Genomic DNA, 22093 nt, shown 5'->3' with positions numbered 1-22093 from the left:
GCACAGGTGATTTTTACTAATGAGGCTTTGTTAGATGTTCCCTTCTCTGTCTGAAGTGTCAGTAAAGATTTTAAATATCTACTCTCTAAGGCAATTATTGGTTTCTTTAACCTCTATGATAAGCTTTTTTAATTTGTAATGTGTCCTTTTATGATACAAAGAGACACATGGTCTTTTTATATTGGAAAAAAAGACAGTTTAGATGGCTGAAGTTAAGAGAAATTAAGGCCAATTCTTTACAACAAAAATAACATCCACTCAGATCATGTTTCATCCATCAGAGCATCTCAGAGAAACTCTAAACCATCTTCAACAGTGGAGAACAAGCAAAGTCTTCAACTAGCTTCCTGCTCTTAAGGAAACATCAAAACTCTTCATCATGGACAGCAAGACCAAATTCTTTAGAAACACATTTCTCAAATCAGCAACTAAAGAAATGACCCCCTGAAAGTATAGTTTGGTTTGTTCTGGATGTTTCTCAGGCTCTAATGTCTGGAGAAGACAACTTTTACTCATGGTTGACTTCTCCTGAGCTTCTCAAACTCCTTTCATCAGAAAGAAATGAACATTTTACTTTGGCCAGAGAGTACTGTCCACACAGACTGTTTTGCTCATGCACTTTCAGTAATTCTAATGGTTTGAAATTTACGGATAAACTTCCCTGAAACACCTTTTGTTTCTAATGTTAAGGTACACTGGTGAATGTTTAGTGCTCATTTATGTAGGAGGGATGCATTTGATCTGAATTGAGCTCAAGTTGATCTACTATCATGCAAATTCAAATGGAAATTATTAAGGACGAGAGGAAAACCCTAAGTCTAAACTAAACAAATGTATTATTCATTTGTTTTCTGGTTGTCTTTTTCCATCACATGTCCACTGTTAGACATCACTCTGCCGCTCACTACATGACTGCAGACGTCATACATGACTCAGGTTTATTCCATGAACTTTGTCCATTATAACCTTTCTGTTAATGGAGTAAAGACTCCTCTCAACAAAAATCCAGGTTCTTATGTTGGCATTAAAGTAAGGGTTAATTCATTTAAGGTTCTTCTTCTTCTTCTTCTTCTTTTGATTTCCGGCAGACTAGACACAGCTAAGGCGTATTGCTGCCTTCCACAGGACTCTAGAGCTGGTTATTCAGCGCATCAAACTCTAGAGAACAGTCCAGTTGAGTGAAGAAATTTTAAAACGGCTTTTGTCGTTTCATGCCGTTCCCAGATGAGAAGTGACTTAAGTGAAGTGTCTTTGGTTCCAGTTGCTGCCAGATCTGCGTGCATGATGGATCTCTCTGAGTCGTAGTTGGAGCATGCTAATTCATTTAAGGTTGCAAGAGAAGTGTTTTAATGAAGTAAACTGAGGAGTCAACCATGAGTAAAAGTTGTCATCTCCAGACATAAGAGCCTGAGAAACATCCAGAACAAACCAAGACTATACTTTCAGGGATCATTTCTTTAGTTGCTGACTTGAGAAATGTGTTTCTAAGGAGTTTGGTCTTGTTGTCCATGATGAAGAGTTCAGCTGTTTCCTTCGGAGCAAGAAACTGTTGGAAGACTTTGTTTCTTCTCTGTTGTTGAAGATTGTTCAGAGTTTCTCTGAGATGCTCTGATGGAGGAAACATGATCTGAGTGAACTTTTGCATCTCTTATTTAAGAATTTTCCTTTTTCTTGAACCCTTTGTGATTTTAGGTAGTAGGATGGCATTCATAACTGGCTTGTGAAGCAATTTTCAGTCATTTGGGGATGTTTCTGAAAAAAAATCTTTCAAAAGGTGTAGAAGGTGCTTTTATTTGTCTCCATTTCTTTGTTCCCTCATATTTTTAGTTCCATCGTAAGTGTGAACGGCCACATTTTATGAAGTCTTTGAAGACAGACAACCATGCCCACTTACACTCACAAATTTAGAGTCCCCAACTAACCTAATGACGCTTGTCCTTGGTAGCAGGAGGAAGCCGGAGTACCTAGACAGAACCCATGCGTGCACAGGGAGAGCATGCAAACTCCACACAGAAAGGCCCAGACCGAGAAGGAAACAAGGACCCTTCTTACAAAAATCCAGTATTTCTTATCCCCATTAAAATGATTTGGTTGATTTTAAAATGTAGGAAATATGGGATGTGATTGGTTGTTAGGGAAATCTACAATCTGCTTCAGGTGAACTTTTTAAATCGATTTGGGTCTTCTTTTTGCCACCCCTTTGTCCTGTTTCCTTGGCCAACCAATAGTTAGTCTAGGACAGTGTTTTCAGTGTGGCAGCTGCTGTGGATTAACTTTAAAAATGTCCTTTAGTGTCCAATTAACTGATGGCAACACTTCCTTGAATACTTTCTACGGCCTCTGCTTGGGCCTCCTCAGGCCTGCAGAGAAAAGAAGAAAATACTGTATAAAATTTAAACTGTCTGTATAAATTTCTCAAAATGTATTCTTTCTGACCTCTGATTTCTTTGTGAAATATTGGACAATCTTACTTCGCTTTTAAGAGAAACCATTAGAGAAGTTTAAAAAGGAAATACAGCATCTGTGTGAGGAACTAGAAACAACTCAAAGATGTTTGAAATGTGACAATGGGCAATAGTGGTGTAAGAGTCCACGAGTCTAAAGCATGCTACTTCGTTTTATTGCATCAAATATAAACAGAGAATCTGCACTGCAGTAACCCCCTGGCATTTCAGTAAAGTGAAGTAAAGTTGTATGGTTGTATGTTTTTAACTGTGTGTAAATTACCGAAGTTTAAGTACTACTGCAGAAAGGCAGAAGTTTATATTTAGGGGAGTTTTTACCATGTCTTCAAACAGATCTTTGAGTTTTTCCCACTGCGCTCGGATCTTTGTTGCTGCCCTCTCGTGTTTGCGGTTCTTGCAGGAGTAATTGGTCTTCATCAGCTGGCCGATGTACTCCTTCACCACGTGGAAGTGCAATCGATTTGCAAACTCCTGTTACCGGGAAACACAAAAACACAAACATGCTTACAGAAGGAGTGAGGTTGCAGAATAACAGGATAAACCTCGAAAAAAGGGGAAATGTCAGGGTGTCTTTATTTATCCTTAACACGACCAGCAGCCACCAGGTCATCTGAGCTAACACCTCTACTTCCACCTATTCATTTCTTCCCTGCTGCCAGGATTTACCCCCCACCCTCCACTGTCTCTTTTAATGTCTTCGGCAGTCACAGCATCCGCACTAAAACAATGGAGCCCAGACTGAGTCACTGAAACTTCCAAAGGAGTCAATGAAAGGTGAATACGGATTTCCTCCTCCCCTTCACCTCAGAGGCTAATAGAGGATATTTTGAAAACCTTATCACTGAAGTTTATTTTTTGTCTGATATCTGGAAACGTTTTCCCTCCCTAATTTGCTTGCTGCCAACCCTAACAGTCCCTGTTTTTTTAAGCTGGTTTGTTAAAGGTCTCATTTCATAGAGTAGAATGCTGCTTTCCTCTAATCAGGATAAATAAATGCCAGTAAATCTTCAGGCACTGACTGGGAATTTAATCGGCTCATGTCCAACTGTGTGTCATGTTATTAATCATCATTAAGAGGTCGGAATTCCCATAAGTGAAAGGATTAGCTGGTACAGTCAGTGATTACTTTTCCAGTCCTTCTTACCTGGACATGTGGAGGCTTCATGAGAGTGCAGTGCTTAGAGAGTTGATATGTCCGACTGTAAAGCTCTTTAAAGTCCTCGTCATTGGTGAGCCACTTCCTGGTCATCATTCTTCTCAGATAGGGCTGAAAAAAAACAGACTTCAGTCCCTTTGTCAAGTAACACACATGATTAGTGGCTAAATATAAATAAATAAATAAATATTTCTTTATTATGTTATGACCCTGTAACAATTAGCAGTTTCACTTATTGCTGTTATTTATGTTTGGTGGTGTGGCTGTTCTGGGATCCCCCTGCACTTCCAAGAGCCTAAGTGGAAAGCATTTAGCAGGAACAGCACACGCTCCTTCTCTTCCTAGGCTGATGAGGAAAGCCTAAGGCAGGGAGAGGATAGTCAGAAGCAGAATAAAGGATGAGCTGGGGTGGAGGAGGGTTGCAAGAGCAGCTTGCGGAGCGATTAGCCGATAGCATGCTTAGAGCAAATGAAACTGGACAGACTTGTTATCATAGGAACTAGGCACAAGACTGTGGGGTTTTTAGAATTTCATTGTGGAGGACTGTAATATTTTAACTTAAGAAATAACCACTGTATTTCCTTGTAAAAGTAACACATTGAGACTTGACTCCACTGAGCCAGATGGGGAAGAAACACATGCAGCAGAGCCAAAGTAACAGACTTAAATTAATTAATCATGTCAGTTATCAGTGGAATAAAATGCAGAAACCAATGATCAGCATAATGCTAAATATTGGTGCAGATTAACAGTCAGACTGATTATCAGTTGACCCCTACTTAAAAGCTGAATATTTCACCCCAGTTGACCCTCAGCGCTAACCTAACAAAGCTGATGGACTGGCTAGATTCCATGTCTGTCACCAGGTGGATCCATTTTATAAACCATCAGGCTGAAATGCTCCTTCCTGGTCAGAGAATGACCGGACCAATCAGCATCATTTAGGGGTGTGTATCCCAAACTTTTTTTCTGGTGACCAACAAGGTACAAGCCATCCGGACCCAACAACTTCATTTTCCATATGTTATTGCTTATCAAGTCATAAATCTTACATTTTAAACTGTAGCAGAGATATTCTGAAAACTCATTTGGTAACCCAAAAAATCTCAGTTGTGAGTCCCGACCCAGACTTTGAGAACAAATAATTCAAGGAGAAAGATGCAGTGCCAAGGCATGGCTTTGTGGGTTATTAGTGCTTGAAAAGTAAAGTTGTGTTGCCATATCAAACTGCAGTGTTTGCTGCCATTGTTCTCCTCTACTTGTATCTATACTGTGAATATATCCAGTTACAGGAACAAATAAACAACACCCTAGCTTTGAGCTATAGAGCTAGTCGGTAATCTTCGTCTACCCTAAGTATTTCTCATCTTACACCCTAACCCCTGTCCCTGTCAGACAGAGGAAACGTCCCACTGTGAAGGGCGTGTAAACAAACAGCGCAGGAAGGTTTCAGGGCCACTGTGCCTGCAACTTTCTAGAAACTTTCATGAGCATGCGTATTGAAAGGCCTTCAGAGCTTCAGACTATCAGTCACTATAGCGCAAACTGCTTTAGTGAAGTGAAACAGGACATTTTGTGGAAAGCATCAAAACATTTTTGATGATTGATTCAAGAAAAAGGAGCATCCCTGTTTTAGTTCCTCATTTTAAAAACTGTACAAGAAATGTGGCTGCATTCTGCGTGAGAGCTTAAAAGATAAAACAGGAATGCATGCTTTCCCAAAATAAACCCGATTTGATTTACTGTGTTTTATGTACCTTGACATCCTCTTTGAACTGGTCCTCCAGGTCCTGTGTGAGCTTGACAATCAGCCACTTCACTTCTCTTTTGAACCCTTCAACCTCCTGCGGACAGGCAGCCTGGTAACCCTCCATGTGCTGCCTGCAAGAGGAACAACAGGAGGAAGTGAGAAACGTCACTGAGGTTAAAAGGTAAAGTTAACATTGATTAATCATGTCACTAAGACTTTAAAAAAATGTCTCTCTGAGAAAATGCTCAGCAGATCTCTCTTAAAGTTACTTACCTAGAGTATTCATTATGCCTCATAAAAATTATATTTCTCCCAATTTTAAAAAAGTTTTTTCGCTATGAACGTAGGATGACTTAAGGCCATCTTATCAACATAAGAGATAAATCGTGAAACTTTTTAGGTGGTTTAAATTTTAGGGATTCCTCTGGAGAAGGCCCTCTCTTTAAATCAAGGCATATTGACAAAGTAAAGGTAAGCTAAGGTAAACTTCCATCTGTAAAACATTTTTTACATAATGCTTTACAGATGGAAACATTAAAAATATTCTCACAGCCTGCAAGAACAGCCCTATTCTCCATCCTGCAGGAATGTTGGAGAGAGACTAGACCACGCAGTTTGGACCCAAAACTGGAGCAATGAAAAAATAACAGTTCTTTTCCCCAGCAGAACTCTTTCCAGTAAAAGGATTCTTTGGAACTAAACAAAGATTTCCATTTTAAGGTCATGTTTTTTATTATATTGCTACTGTATTTTAAGCTGTTTTAACACAAAAGCTCCAGACTCTTATGGATAATTTCAGTTCATTCATGTTATGATATTGCCTTTCAGCATACAGTTTACCTCATATAAAATACTGTCTCAAACTAACTCCTGATCAATCAAGAAAATGAAAAAAAAGAAGGAGCTAAAGTGAGTCTAACGCCACATGAAAAACAGCTACACCATGCTGGCTTGCAGTCATTTAAGTCATTTTCTCAATTTTAGGATTTCTCCAGCTGTCTCCATGTCTGTTGCTGGACTTGGAGACAGAATAAAGGTGTAAAAGCCCAAAACTGAAATGAAGATAGACTGATTCATATGTCCACTGCATTGATTTTATTTCACGTCCAACGGGGCAAAAACCAATACAAAGTGTTTGGGGGGACAGAACTTTTCCAAAAATTCTTGTTGGACGATTGCACAAACTTTGTGCCCATCAAATTCTTTACAGACCAATCAGGGCAACAAGACCACATGCATCAAAATGAGCCAGTGGAGGTGGTTTAGGCTTCTGATCTGGATGCCTTCTGGGCACCTCCCTTTGGAGGCATGTCCAGCTAGGAGACCTCAGGGGGAGACTCAGGATACACTGGTGGGATTATATATCCTGTCTGGTCTGGAAATACCTCAGGATCCCCATGAAGGATTTTTAAAGTGTTGCTGGGGAAAGAGATGTCTGGGTTGACTTGCTTAACCTGCTGCCACCATGACCTGGCCCTAGATAAAGCAAAGAAGATGGGTGGTAGGATGATGGATGGATGACTGGATTGGATGGATGGATGGATGGATGGATGGATGGATGGATGGATGGATGATAAAAATGGCAGGCAGGTGCTGTCATAGTTAACCAACAATGGTGCCAGTTGGTGAATCACTCATGCCAAAGTTGGTCAGAAGAACATCAGAAAAATCTCTTCAGGCAAACTCCGTGGTTCTTTGTTTTCGTGTGAATAAAGAAATGCTGCCTAGTTCTGGTAAAACTGCCGCTATAGCTACATCCAAGCTAGTACCAGTGGCAGCCATGGTATACCTGCTTGCAATCAAACTAAACCACACCTGCAGCTACTGTCTTGTTCTTCTCAAACAAGCTTTGCAAGATGGATCTGGCTTTGCAAAAATAAATCTGGAAAAATGAAGCCCCTTCTGTCACTCAAACATTTTTACTTAAAATGGATTTTCCCCCAACAGTTTATTTAACCAGGATTTTATTCCCATTGAGATACAAAAATCTCTTTTACAAGGGAGTCCTGGCCAAGACAGCAGCATGATAAGTAACAACAGAACCCTAAACAGACATGCATCCACACATTTTTTGCTTGTTTTTTCTTTGAAACTAAGTGACCTTCAGTTGTTTTCTTTAGAGCTTGACTTATTCACCTCATATCCACTGGGGATGTCGTGGTCGTTGATCAACCCAAGGTTTTCTCTCTCATTTTTTCAAATTGCCAGCCAATTATTTTTTGTACCACAAAACTGGCTTTGTTACCACAAGATAAGATAAATCGGTCAATTAGTTATCATCTGGATAGCTCTGTGGTTTGCACTGCTGACTTTCAGCACTGGAGCGCGAGTGTCAAATCTCTGTCAGGACATCTGTGGGCCCCCAGGCAAGATTGTTAGAACCGTAAACACCTGTCTACCTCTCATACGTATGCCCCTTTGGACAAAATCATCTACTAAATGATACTGTAACATTGTTAGAGCTTAAGAAAACCGTTGGAAATGTCTAGTTTTCAGGGGTAAATGGATTATTGCAGGAAAATGACAAGATGAAATGTATTTACACTTGTCATCTTAGGGCTTCTGTTTATGACAGTTGTGCACATGTTTGACCAGTAGACCTTCTGCTCGTACTCTCTAAGTTCAAATATATTGCCATGTAGGCATGAGTGTGTGCTTTCTTGCACATATACTTTTAGCCCTTCGTTCAGAAATTACTTCGGTTATGAACAGATTATGACCTTGATTTCAACCTGTTTTTTTTGACACTGTGTGTTTTAGATGTTATCTTTGTTAGTTTATTTTTATGTGCACTCTGCCCTACTTTGTACCCTGGCAAACTTTTTCCCTTCAGATAAATATAGTAACATCTTATCGTTATCACATAGCGGCAGAGGATGATGACAGGAAATAGTGAAGGGAGGGAAGAGCAAAAAAGGCCCTTAGCCAGATTTAAATCTTGAAAAATGGAGCTCATAATGAGCCTATCAAACCTAAGCCACAAGATGAGCTGAATATAATCAAAACTGGCCAACAAATCCACGAACTAATTTTATGAATTCACATTAATCAATTTGATGATTTACACTTTACCCACTTGATTCCAAAATGTTTCATTTTTTTCCTTCTTTGTTCTGGACCTAAACCCTAAAACCTAGAAGAGTTTAAGGTTTGACGTCAGAGTTTCCTCCTGCAAAGATCTAAATGCGGGCATCAAATCTGCAGCCATAAACGCACACTCCACAACCAATCTTTGTTCAATGAACCACATCTGGTTTTGTGACGGAAGGAAACAGCTGGGAGACTTCACCAGGCTTCTACAGGGTTTTCACTAACAGCCCAAGTTCCCCGAAATCACATGACCTGGTACTCTTCTAAAGCCGGTCTGTTCACGATGCCTCCCAGAGGCATGAGCGACCTCTTTAAAGAGGGTCTGTTATCTGCCACGCATATTAAACAAGCTGTCTCCCAAACAACTCCCAGCTTGTGAGAGAGAATGCAGCTCTGCATTAACTTTTTGCATGTGAGCTCAGCTCGCATGTGTTGGGAATTCCCAAGTAAAGTCTTTCATAGCTGACAGATGAATCACCCAAACAAAAACTCTACAGGACTTTCTGATTAACTCAGCATTCACTCAGAAATCTCTACTTTTTCTTTGTAAATTTTTGCTTTCATTGGCTTAATGAAGAAACTGTTTAACTGCAGTCTGGTCTGAATGAAAACCATTTTTAAGACTGTGGCAAAGCAGTAAGATACAGTTTAAACTGCTTGAAAAAGCTAGTTAGTAAACCTTCACTTGAAGCTTTTGTAAAATGTAATCGTGCAAAAAAAGCATGCCCTCTATTTGATCTGAATCACATTCTCATTTACAACTCTAATTCCAAAAAAGGTGGGGCGCTGTGTAAAATTTAATAAAAACCGTATGCAATGATTTGCATTTCTCATTAACCCATATTTAATCACAATAGAAAATAAACAACATATCAGACATTATAACTGACACATTTTACTATTTCATGAAAAATATTTGCTCATTTACAATTTGATGGCAGCAACAGATCTCAAAAAAAGTAGGGACTGGGCCATGTTTGCCATTGTGTAGCTTCCCCTTTTCTTTTAACAACAGTCTGTAAACATCTAGGAAGTGAGGAGTGGCTGGAGTTTTTGGAGATACATTGTCCCATTCTGGTCTGATGTGGGATTCTAGCTGCTTATCAGTCCTGGGTCTTCTTTGCTGCATTTTTTCATTTTATGATGCACCAATTTTTTGCCATTGGTGAAAAGGTCTGGACTGCAGGTAGGCCAGTTCAGCACCTGGAGTCTTCTATTGTGAAGCCATGCTGTTGTGATGGATGTGGTATGTGGTTTAGCATTGTCTTGCTTGACTATGGAAGGCCTTCCCTGACAAAGACGTTAACGTAGCGTATGTTGCTCTTTAGCTTCAACTTTTCAGCATTGATAGTTCCTTTCCAGCTGTGTAAGCTGCCCACTCCATTGACACTAATGCAACCCCTATACTCTCACAGATACAGGCTTTTGAGCTGTGTGCTGATAACAAATTGGACGGCCCCTCTCCTCTCCTCTTCAGTCTACATGGCTCGGCTTTTGTGGTTTCCTAAAAGAATGTCAAATTTTGATCCAACTGACCACAGAACAGTTTTCCATTGTGTCTCAGTCCATTTTAAATGAGATAAGATGGCGGCGTTTCTGGATCTTCACATGTCCCTGATTTTTCGTACTGCAGATGATGGGATATTTAAAGTCTTTGCAATTTGACATGTAAGAACATTTTTTTCTGAAATTGTTTCACAATTTTTGAACCATTTTTTTGCAGATTTGTGAACCTCTGACCATCTTTAATTCTGAGAGACTGCCTCTCTAAAATGCTCCTTTTGTACCCACTAATGTTTCTGATCTGTTGCCAATTAACTTAAGTAGTTGCAAAATTCTCCTCCAGCTGTTTTTCATTAGCACCACTTACTTTTTCAGCCTTTTGTTGCCTGTCCCTACTTTTTTGAGATGTGCTGCTGCCATCAACGTCATAATGAGCTTATATTTTTCAGTAACTGCTATAATGTTTCAGTTTTAAGTTTTAACGTCTAATACGTTCTTCATGCTCCACTGTGAATAAAATATAGGATTTGCAAATCATTGTATTCCTTTTTTGTTGACATTCTAAAACAGCGTCCCAACTTTTTGGAATTGAGATTGTCATTGTGACATAATCAGAGCCAATCATTTTGACAAATATACACTGTGACACAATGGGCACTGTTATTTTGCAATTTGCATCTTTCATTTGAAACTAGGCAAAGATTTCTTCCTATAGTTCTGGTTAGCTTAGCATGCATCTAAAGAGAAAGCATTTTAAAGGAGCTCTAAAACTTAGTCCTATATTTATATTCAGGGGTTGTAAATGTTTTAAACCTGTAACAGATGTTCCCTAAATGACACTGGTGACAGAGTTCCCCCAGGAGGCAAACAAGTGCTATGCATTTTGGCAGGGCAAGTTATCACAGAGCCTTATGGGTATTTCAGGAAGTCACGTGACTTACTGTAAAGCTGTGAAGCTGTTGATGTAGGTTATCTGATACTCAGTCCAAAGAGGCTGCGGTCTGAGAGTGCTGCAGTGACGTCCGAACTCAGTTTCAAACCTGCAGAGGTGAGAGGAGTTAAATTTTAGAAGAAGTAAAAGATGAATGTTGCCTGTCAGACAGTGACAAGGGTAAAATACTCCCCCTCATAACAACATTCCACAAACATGTGGAGTTGATTTTACCCTTTAAACGCTTCAATCTTCAGGAAAGATAGCAAGAACACTGCACAGCTCAACCTAATGCAAAAGCAGGAAAAAGATTCCTGGAAAATATGATAATAGATGCATGACTGTTATAGTTTTATCACTTTTTTGTTGTTTATTGAGTTTTATTTTGTTGATATTGTCAGCCACAGAAGAAATACAAAGTTTCTAAGGGAAGTAAACAATATTAATGTTTTCTTTTTTGTTTAAGATAAAGTATATTTAGTGAAATGGGGGTGGTTGCACACATGATCTTCACATGATTCTTAATGTAAAACAAAATATCAGTGTGGTGTAATTCAGTTAAAAACAGAGTTAGTCATACATCAAGTAAAGGAAATAGTCTGGCATTACTCAAGAGGAAAATTTCTCAACTGGTGGTTAATGCAGATCCTGTTTTTAGTTTGTTTTGGGGTGTTTTTCTGTGGGCGGGTTCCCCCTCACACCTACTTCCTCCCTTTTTTTCTCTCTAACGTGATGCTTTTAAAATAAATGAGTTTTGTTGAAGAGTAGGCAGCATTTTCTTCCTTAAAGTGCATGACTAGGCAAAAGTCTTAAAGTTAATTTTATTAATACTATCTCTTCAATAGTCTTGTGTAATATGGGTATGAGTAATAATGTTAGTTATTTTTCACTGGTGTTTCTCCTTGTACATGTGGATTGTGTGCTAACATGTGGACTACTTTTGCTTCTATTGCTCTTATTAAATGCTATCATAGCAGCTGAATGTGTGCAGCACATGGACTCATAAATTTCCCTAAGAGGACTATGAAGTTTGTAGTTTAGTTAAGTTGAGCTAAGTTAGGCTAAGTGAAGTTCACTTAAGTTTAGTCAAGTTGAGTTGAGTTTAATCTAGTTTTTGTCTCGTGCAATATTGTGCTGAGTCTTATTGTGTTGTATCATCTTATTTTATCATGTTGTCATGTTGGGTCATACCGTATGTACTGTATTATATCTATGGCTGTCAATATTAATGCATTAATCCTAATGTGATTAAGGTACATGGCTAATGTACTGTAATTTGTTTTTTACTGAATGCTTTATTGTACCTCTCAGCACATGTCTGTTAACCCACTGAAGCATCTCCCCACAGCCACAGTGATGTAAAATCAGTCCTCCTCTGCTCTTTAATGTCTCATTTTAGTTTAAAAAACTTAGACAGCTCAGTCTGGTTAAGTCAGAAGGCATCTGCACTTTGTGATATCAAACATTTACCTTGGTACTGTTGTGTGTAAGGTGACCTTGGGTGTCAGAAAGGCGCTCACAAATAAAATGTACTATTATTATTATTATTATTATTATTATTATTATTATTATTACTGTTCCCTTATCTTTCTTTCCATTCTGTAACAAGTTCCTTTTCCAGGGTTGAGTTTTATGTCAAACTCTGTGATCTACTTGAAGTTTCAAACTAAACCCTGGTTTCTATGCCACAGGAAGGTAATGATCCTTAGTTTGAGAGCAGAAAAAATCCCAAATGAAACGAAACAGTTTAAGAAAATAGGGGAATTTTAAAATGCCACAAAAACAAGATCAATCACCATAAAACTATAGAAATTTCGATTCTGATTATTATCAGAAATTATAATTGTTTGATAGCCTAATAGTATCATATCATATCCTATCATGCTGTATCGTATGATATTGTATTGAGTCATATCCTATCATATCATATTGTATCATATCATATTGGGTTGTGTCATATATTTTTGTGTAATATTATGTCACATTGTACCGTGTCGTATTTTATTGTACCACATCATATCATATCATGCTATGTGGTCTGGCAATGTAGCCTACTGCATCATTTACTGTACAGTATCATGTCATTATATCGTATGCACTGTATCCTACCCTACTGTTTTATATCCTATCATGTCATATTTCATCGTGTCGTATCATGTCATATCATATTGTATACTGTATTGTGTAATATTGCATTGTATTATATTGCATCATATGGTATCATACTGTTGTATCGGATTGTGCTGTTTTGTGTCATATCATATAAATTTTCTTCTGTCAGGGTTACGACATTGAACCTATTATTACCTCTAGGGCTGTCTAAAAGTTACAAATTTTAATTGTGATTGATCTGCAATTAATCATGATTAATCACAACCTTTTTGTCACATTTTAAACTTCTATCATTTTGCATTTGGAACTGTTTTGTGTTATTTTTCAGTTTTCTACTGTTTTAAAATAGAGGTAATTGCCTTCCTGTTGAGATACAGATGAAAACCTCAGATGACTATGACTTGTCCACTGAGATGTTTGTACATTTGTTAAAGTAAAATGAGACATGAAAGTGCAGTGGCGGACTTATTTTCCATCACTGTGGCTGCAGGAAGACACAGAAATGCCTTAACCAAACTGCATTGAGTGAAAATAAAGCATGCAATTAATCACATGAAAAAATTAGTGCATTAATTGTGGAACTTGATTAATTGTGGTCAACTCGATTCGTCTGGACAGCCCTAATTTCCTCACATCAAATAGAATTGTAAGATGAAGATGGAAACATAATAGCTTATTTGATTAAAAAGCTTACTATTGATTATTTGGTTTGAAAAAAGAACCCTTTAAAAATGAGGAAATGTAGGAAGCCTTGCACTGGTTGTTGTTGTTATCTGTCCTATATTTATGCTTTGGTTACTTATTCACTGATGATGTAGCAAAACCAAACTAATGAACTATAAGAGGCTTGATAACAATAAACCACAGAGTATATGATAAATCTATGTGAGTTAATAATTTTGTACTAATATTCAAAACCAATACATTGTTCAAAATAACAATTCAGCTATTTGCCAATACCAATGTTGACGTTTTTTCCATAATTTTTGTGTGTTTTAAAACTTCCACAATGCCAATATTTTCTCTCATGTTTGACCATGAAAAAGATCAGAGTCTGTCTAGGTGACTTTTCTGCCCCACCTCCAAAAAAAGGTTTCTTTGAATTAGCAGTTCAGTTTACAACATTAGTATCCAGCTCTGAATTGATCAGAAACACCAGATAAAAATCTGCTACTGACATCACTTTATACCAGATTTGGTGATTAGTCAATTTCTTAACCTGAAACTCCAGACAGACTGTTTCACTGTCATGTCTGGGCAAGCAAACGGTGTTTGGAAAGGGCACAACCTTCTTCAAAAACACCACCATATACTGTATAGCTTTTTTTGATGTCTCGGTTTTGATTGAAGCAACAGAACAACAAACTTTTTTTTATAATTACAGTTATGTGGCTTTGTGCAAATGTCTTTAAAAAATGAGTCTATTAATTCATGACACTCAGAAATACTTATTCAAACAAGCACATTTGTATCATGAGGTTCCTGTTGAGGCTGTGAGGCTTCAAACTTGTTTCTATTCTAAGGAGGAAAAACACCCAGTCAATTGTTTCTGTTTCTATTGCTGCTTTGTCCTGATGGAACAAGAAGTAAAAGTCTTCCTTTATGACGCCCCCCAAAGCACTACTTCCACTCACTTTTAAATACTAAATTAACTTTAAATAAGTCAATGTGAGCTCGCTATTGTGCTCATTGTTTATTATCTTTTGGATTTTTATGTGGAAACTGCTGGCTGTCAGACACTTTACTGCTTTGAGATAATAGTAATAAAAATGCTTTGATCACTGACACTCTGTACTTGACTTTCCTCCTTGTGTACTTCAGATTGAAAGAAGTAAACATGTCACATTAAGTTTTTGTGTCTTTGTATTCACAGACCTCTTAGGAAACTGTTTTAACTCTTCAAGGCAGGCGGAGATCACTTTCTTTTCCAGCTGAGCATCAATCACTCTGGAGTGCACAACATTTCCTTTCACTTTCTGAAAAGAGAAAATAAAAAACAGCATGGAAAAAGGCCATAGTCAGGGTGATGCTATGTTAAAGCTCTCTGCTGCCATCATGTGGCAGAAAGCTACAATGCAACAAGATAATTTAAAAAAGATTTTAAGATTGAATTTTTTTAGTTTTTTAAGAGGTTAACTAGTTTTCAAAACACAAATGTAAACACAAACAGAACTAACAACAGAATCTTGCAAAATGTAGAGAAAGAAACATAAACTCAGACCTGATTAACCACTTAAAAATGGTATAACACTAACCTAGAAGTCCACTTTATTAAAATGACAGTTTTAAAAATCTACTACCAAAGTTTACAAATAGTAGTTGTTGTTGTATAACTTTCTTCTCCTCTGTCTATCTGCCTTGTACTTTATATTTTTGATTAGGTATTAATTGTTATGCCTTGAAGCAGTGATCATCGTCTGGCGGCCACATCAGGCCCACCACAGCTTCCCATCCGGCCCTCAGAAGATTTTCAATGTCAGCTTTCCACTTTAGGCACTATGAGAGATCAGTTTTTCCTGCCAGAGAACCACCAAAGATAGGTTTCCTGACTGTTGTCCCCACTAATCACAACACAGCATTTTAGCATCAAACCCAGCGATGACAACATGATAGCCCCAGAAATACCATATATAGACAAAAAAATTGCAATCGCCCCCTAGTGGCAGCTGCAGTTTTGGCGATTGGCACTGATCTCACCCCCAAAGGCAAGAAATGATTTACATTTATGTAGGAAAAGAATAAATAAATAAATAAATAAACAACTGTATGCTAATCAGGCCAAGTTAAATTAAGTTTATGGGAAGTCCAGCCCCTTCAGTGTTTTCCAAGTAAAAACTGGCCCTTGTACAAATGTAGCTGATGACCCTTGCCTTAGAGGCATATGCATGTTTTTCAATGTGCTTTAATGGTGTTATAATATAAGTTTGAAGATTACTTCTGAAATTAGTATCAAATAAAAGCAAAGGTTTGAAGGTGTTACTTTGAAGATATTTGATTTCAACCCTCTGAAGGCATTAAATAATATCCTATCCTTCATAACCATAAAAAAGTAAAGCACCGTGTCAGTGTACGATTATGTCTGAGGCAGTACAGTGTCGTACCATCCAGATGTCCATGTCAATCTGAGAGTTGAGATAGTACTCCTCCTTTTTTGGATTTTTTCTGTTGCTCCAAACTTCTTCATGCTCCAGGTCAATGAGTCGCTCCAGTGAAGATCTCATGTCCTCCTACATTAAAAACACAGTGTGTAAAAACTTTAACATTAGAAAAAGAAGGCAAAATCTCTTCAGAGAAATAAAACTGTATTTGTTTTTCCTTTATGTTAATCTCAATAGTTAAAATCAGCTGCTAAGGGATTTAATTTATGGTAACATTAGAGACAACCTCAAAACCCATCAACAATCACCATCTATCATTCTTTATAAGCCATGACCCTCAAAATAATGGCATCAGAGATCAGGGACCCCCATCTTCCCTTGAGGGGAATAAAGGCCCCATGTACAAAACTTGCATTTTAGGTACTTTACTTGCATTAAAGCAAAACTATTTTTATTTTAACTTGAACTCATTTTAACAATACTTAAAAAAATAATAGATCAAATTTGTGGTCTTAAATCATATGAATTTTCTGTTTGATTTTTGGAAAGCATCCTACAACCCCCCTTCAATGTCTCACGACCTCCCTGGGGGTCCTGACCCCCACTTTGGGAACCATTGGTCTAATATAGCGGTTCTCAACTGGTCGAGCATCAGGACTCCTCAAGGGAAACCACACCCCAAATTTTAAAATATTTCAAACCACTCAAACGTATTTATTGAAAAATGCTGAAGTTTGGACCCAAAATGGAACACAACATAATTGAACAAAGAGACAGGACAAAACCAATGCGTCTTTCCAGAGACAGCATGGAAATTTGCTAATTTTTGAAGAATTGTAGTTATCTTGGGAAAACCAACCTTCTTATCCAAAGGAAAGATGATATGAAAGTAGAAATTTTAAGACAAATATGGAAATCTATCTGTCATATTGCAATCATTGTTATTTCTACAAAGGACCTCTCTATAGAGGTTTTATGTTGTGATATATTCTAAAAACAGATATGGGAATTTGTAATCAAAAATTGGGACTGACAGTGTGTTTGTCCTACGCTGACATATTTTCATATGCTGATGTGTTGCCAAAGGGGGGCTCGGCAGAAAAAGTTTGGGAGCCACTGCAATAACATGACTTCCATTTTTTCTCCCATCATAATTACTACAGCCACTAGAGGCCGCCAACAAACAATATACTACACATAAATATGGGTTCTCACGCTGCAAACCATCTATTTGGAGGTGTATTTGGTGCTACAGACACAGCTGCTTAAACTCTTTAACTGGTCTAACTTTAGGGGAACAAAGTGGTTCTACACAAAGGCAACAGTTCTATTATCTGCAGACTTAAAGAAACCTTCCACTTGACCAAATTTGATCCCTGCATGCTCTCACCTTCACTCTGCAGCAGTATTTTTCTTTTAGATGCTTTAGGAAGTCTTCCTCCAGCTGCAGATCCGTGCTCTCATCCTTCATGTCAGGCTGCAGGGAGAGACTTCCCATGACCTTCTCGCTGTTGGAGGCGAGATAAGAGACATGAATGAACACATCAGGCACTGTTGGTGTGAAAGAATGTCAGCCTGTGTGTTTGATACAGTTGCTTCATAGCAGGTTTAAGGAACCAACCTGGCACCAAGCTCTGCAATAACACCTGAGCTGTGTGATGCTTCATGAGGCTGTTTGGGAAAAGTTTTTTTAACTAGTCTGCAAATACGAAGTCAGAAGTTGTGTAACTTAACCAAGAAACAATCCCCAAGTTTTAGCATATTTTCCTGAGTTGATGTGTGTTAAGAAGTTTTTTTGGATGCTACTTTGCATAATCTGTGAGAAATGCGGGCATGACCTGATTTGAGTTATTCCCTTGGGTGTTGTGCCTTAAAAAAAAAATCAGATCAGCTGTTTATTTTTGTCGTGCAAATGTTGTTTCCGAGCACAGTTTTTTATTTTGGCATGGCCTGATTCAACAAATACTTTCAGAAATGATGCTTCCCCCTTCACTCATGCTCACTGTGGTGCTGTGGTGGAGTTTGGTGTCCTTTAAAAGTGTCCGTCTGCACCGTCTCTAGGCATACCTTTTCTGCTAGAGTTGTGTTCAGACATGTTTTTCCTGGTTTAGGGTGTAAACATTGCCCCACAGCAGTCAAGGCATGTAGCCAGGATGACAACGGCCCACTGTTATTGCAGCTGTCATTTGTCTTTCTTTCCTACTGTTTATCCTATAATTTTTAAATGTGTAACAATTTTTTGATACATAACAGAGAAAAAAGCTCTGATTTGACACTGAAATAAGTCGCTAAAAGAAAGAAATTAAAAATATAAACAGCTGGTAATCTAGCCAGATCCCTCATTCTCCTGACAAATCTAGATAAACATCTAATTTTAAAATAATAATTCTGGACTTGTCAGTGGCTTTCAAATACATACAAGGATTTATTCTTTTTTACAAGAAGTTAGTTGAACAAATTTATTTAGATTTGAGATTTTTGCATGGTGTGTTTTGAAAGAGTTGCAGACACCTTTTTTATCTGCCAAATTTATTATCAAGAAAACAAAAATTAAAGAGAGAATGCTCTTTAACTGTTCAACCTTATCATGGGTTTTTTTATGGTCTTGATCTTGCCTTGTTTTTGCTTGTCTCGGTCTCAGTCTTGACTCAGTCTCGACCCTCAAAAGTCTTGGTCTTGGTGCACTCTGGTCTTGGGCAAGTCTTGGTCTTGGATAGTGTGGTCTTGAGTGTAACACTACCTACACCACCAGGAAAGCCAATCAGTCCCCATTAAACTTTCTCTCCCTTTCTTTCTCTCTGCTGAGCCTCCCTTGGAAGAAGTTCCTCTGTGTACTCTGGGACATAAAAAATAACCCCTCGTATCCACATTAAACGGCATATCATTATCAAAATTGGTCACTTCAGTGTTATTTTAGCTTAGTAACTTCTCATTTCCTCTAACAAAGCCTGCAGACCCAATCAGCTGTTCAGATAAACTGAGGAAAAATAGAGTATGTAGCTGATAGCCGGAGCTTGCATTGCAAACACAGAGGCTTTCTGGGTGAAAAATGATACGCTACAAAAGAATTTTAATTTAGCGTACAATTGAGCCAACATTCTTCTTTGGCCCATTTTCACTTTAAACTCATTTAAAAACACGGAGCAGCTATACCCATTTGTGGTGCGCTATAGCCTAGCTTCCAAAAGCGCATCATGTATGAAGGGAAAGTTTATTGTAAACATTTATTCATGCATTTGTTTATTTATTTATTAATTCATGCTGTAAAAATGGGCCTTTTAGTATGAGACCTAATAGCAATTCCTTTGCTTTTGCTGCCAGCCTCTAGTGGACACTTAAGGAACTACAGTTTTTTTTGCAATCATGCATTTTTTCCACCAGCAGCAGAGGTTTCTGCTAAATAGTGTCTGCTCTTTTAATAAAGGAGCATTCCCCAGCAAAACACTGTAACTCATCTATATTTGTTTTGACATTTTTTGACACTAGTGGATTTTGACTGTACATAGTTTGTACAAACTAACGGAAAAGCAGATTCTTTGGTTTGTTTTGTGCATGGGATTTGATGTAAACAACTATAGAATCAATTCTCTCTTATGACACTCATATAGTTTTCCCTCTTCGCTCATATTTTTGTTTACACACCTTTTATAGCGGTTGATGATCCATTCCAGCAGGGCGTACAGATCCTTCTGCTCCGTCGTCTGCTGCTCCAGCTTCTTCAGATGCTGCCCGACGACCCGGTGGTAACTCTCCACATAGGTGCTGAAAACTTTAAAGCTGGGCGGGTACGACCACCTCAGCTGCTTCTTCACGTTCTCCAAATCATCCACGATGGCCTTTCCCAGCAGACCCAGGTGAAGCGCCAACCAGGAGACGTTCTGCTCCCGCTGCTCCAGGTGAACATTATCCACCTTCACCTGCACGCCCTCGCACACCGCCTCTCTCCAGGCCTCCATCCAGCTGTCCGGTAGCCCGCCGGGTTCCTCGGCTCTCCGCTCCTCTTCTTGGATGATCCTGGCCACAAAAACCAGCAGTTCTTTGTTTCTGGAGGGGAGGGAGTTGGAGTCACGCACAATGGTGTTCATCTTATTCCTCAAGTCTGCGTAGAGCAGGTTCAGGTCTTTCTCTTTCTTGGCCAGCTCCATGGGGGAGTCCTCGCTGCAGCGTTCCTCCTCCTTATGGAACTCCAGCCGCAGAGCGAGCAGGTTCAGGTGAGCCTCCTCCAACACCTCCATCTCTATCAGCTTACTGATCTGCATCACTAAGAAAACACACAGAAGATGATTAATATCTTCAAGATTTTAGCACAATATCAGAGAATTAAAGGAGAAGAGGCAAGGGGGGTGTTTTACGGTCTCTAAGTTTATAAACAGACTAGTAAATCTCAATAAATCTCAAAAAAGCAGGAAAACTATCTTTTAAATTCTTTGATTTAAAAGAAATGTTTTGTATGTGTCAGTTCAAAACTTCAAAATGAGGCTGTGGTTTCACTCTACAGACAGGAATTCACACCAGGGATGAGATTTTGATCTTTGCTTTTGTTGCCAAAACAAAAGACGATAAAGACCAAAGTTGAATGTACCGACAGAGAAACAAGAACATGTTAGGGGACATTGTGAGAAAAAGTTCTGTTTAAAACTCACAGCTACAAGAATGGCAGCTCATTTAAGGCTTTAGAAAGAGTTTGCAAACATATACTGCACAACTTTACATTATTTCAAAGTTTAGCTACATGAACACATATATAAGCAACTAAAAATAAAAGAAAAATTTAAGGCCAATGGTTAAATTTTAATCAGAAAAAAATATGTGGGTAGTTTGGAAAAAATGCTGAAGTGTTATTTATAAATGTACTGAATTAAATCCCCTTTATCTGTGCCCTTCTCATCTTTGAGCTTGTCTCAGTTTTATGGCTCGTGCTCACTGCTGGCATGATGTTTCAGCAGCTGTTTAAAGTGAGAAAAACCACCAACTGCTTCAAACTCATTGATTTGCATTGAATTAAACTTAAAATTTAAAGCAGCACAAAACCAAAGTCCAATTCTGATTGAAGGTCAACATCAGTCTTTTCCAGTAACTTAGAGCAATAGTTCCCAACCTTTTTCCTTTGAGCCCCCCCCCTACACCCCCCCACCCACCCACTTGTATCTAAGGAAACTTGAGCCCCCCCCCCCCAGGACCACCACAAAAAAAAGAAAAAGTGATACTTTGTTGCCAAAATTAACATAAATCTTAATTATTTTTATGTGTAATTCCAAACAAAGTAGCCCTAAACACAAATCCTTTACCCAACAACCATTGTATTAATTATCTGTGTTACAACAAAATTTCTGTTTATCTAATTTTATACAACCTCAGTGCAGACAGAGTCTCATGCCCCCCCGAGATCTCTGGTGCCCCCCTAAGGGGTCTCATGGCAAGGCAAGGCTAAGAGGTGCATTTCACTGGTGTCACATCAGATTCAACCATGCAGTTGTTTTTCAAGTCCAAGACATGCTCTGCATTTTGTATTGGAGTACCCAATGCTATGCAGGAGAGCCCTGGCCACACATCCTACCAGTGTGAGAGAGGTTTTTACTGCCGTTGCCTCAATCTGGACAAAAAAAAAATATCAAAGCTGGACATTGAAAATTTACTGGGAATTGCAGTCTCATAGCCGCACCCAAGACACCAAATAAGCCCACGCCAGTCACTGAAAATACTTCAGGACTGGGAGTATAAATCTTAAAAGATGTTCACTGAGTTTTTACTTTCAGGAAATTATTCATCTTCAGAGAGTCACATGTTTAAAACTTGTTAAAAATATGGTTAATCTTATTTCAATTTGAGGTTTTATGTTGAGGTAAATTCTAAAATAAAAAACATACTAAAACGTATTTTACATGTTGATACTAACATTGAGGGTTAGGCGGCCTGACAGAAGAAGTTTGGGAACCACTGAACTAAAGCCAGACACAGTTACAGTGTCAAATGTTTACAGTTTGTTGC

The 22093-nt window shown here is 38.4% G+C and overlaps 1 protein-coding gene and 2 non-coding genes across 5 annotated transcripts in view; 1 reads left to right on the top strand and 2 right to left on the bottom strand.

Moving 5' to 3' along the window:
* Nucleotides 1-22093, bottom strand: part of exoc3l4 (exocyst complex component 3-like 4) — a 44133-nt gene that overhangs the window by 13936 nt on the left and 8104 nt on the right. For all 3 annotated transcript variants that reach the window (XM_041812959.1, XM_041812960.1, XM_041812961.1), the window contains exons 5-12: nt 19748-20366; nt 17496-17613; nt 16109-16234; nt 14883-14983; nt 10906-11004; nt 5379-5502; nt 3610-3732; nt 2784-2936 (exon numbers count right to left, since the gene is read on the bottom strand). In XM_041812959.1, coding sequence (XP_041668893.1) covers nt 2784-2936; nt 3610-3732; nt 5379-5502; nt 10906-11004; nt 14883-14983; nt 16109-16234; nt 17496-17613; nt 19748-20366 — 1463 coding nt within the window. The remainder of the gene's footprint in view (nt 1-2783; nt 2937-3609; nt 3733-5378; nt 5503-10905; nt 11005-14882; nt 14984-16108; nt 16235-17495; nt 17614-19747; nt 20367-22093) is intronic.
* Nucleotides 254-460, bottom strand: LOC121526815. Its single transcript, XR_005993344.1, has one exon. It is a non-coding gene; the product is annotated as a small nucleolar RNA U3 (small nucleolar RNA).
* LOC121526812 lies at nt 1431-1636 on the top strand. Its single transcript, XR_005993343.1, has one exon. It is a non-coding gene; the product is annotated as a small nucleolar RNA U3 (small nucleolar RNA).

The sequence above is a fragment of the Cheilinus undulatus genome, linkage group 18 (assembly GCF_018320785.1).
Source record: "Cheilinus undulatus linkage group 18, ASM1832078v1, whole genome shotgun sequence".
Taxonomy (NCBI): Eukaryota; Metazoa; Chordata; class Actinopteri; order Labriformes; family Labridae; genus Cheilinus; species Cheilinus undulatus.
Note: the sequence above shows the minus strand (reverse complement) of the source record. Positions and strands in the feature narration are given on the sequence as shown.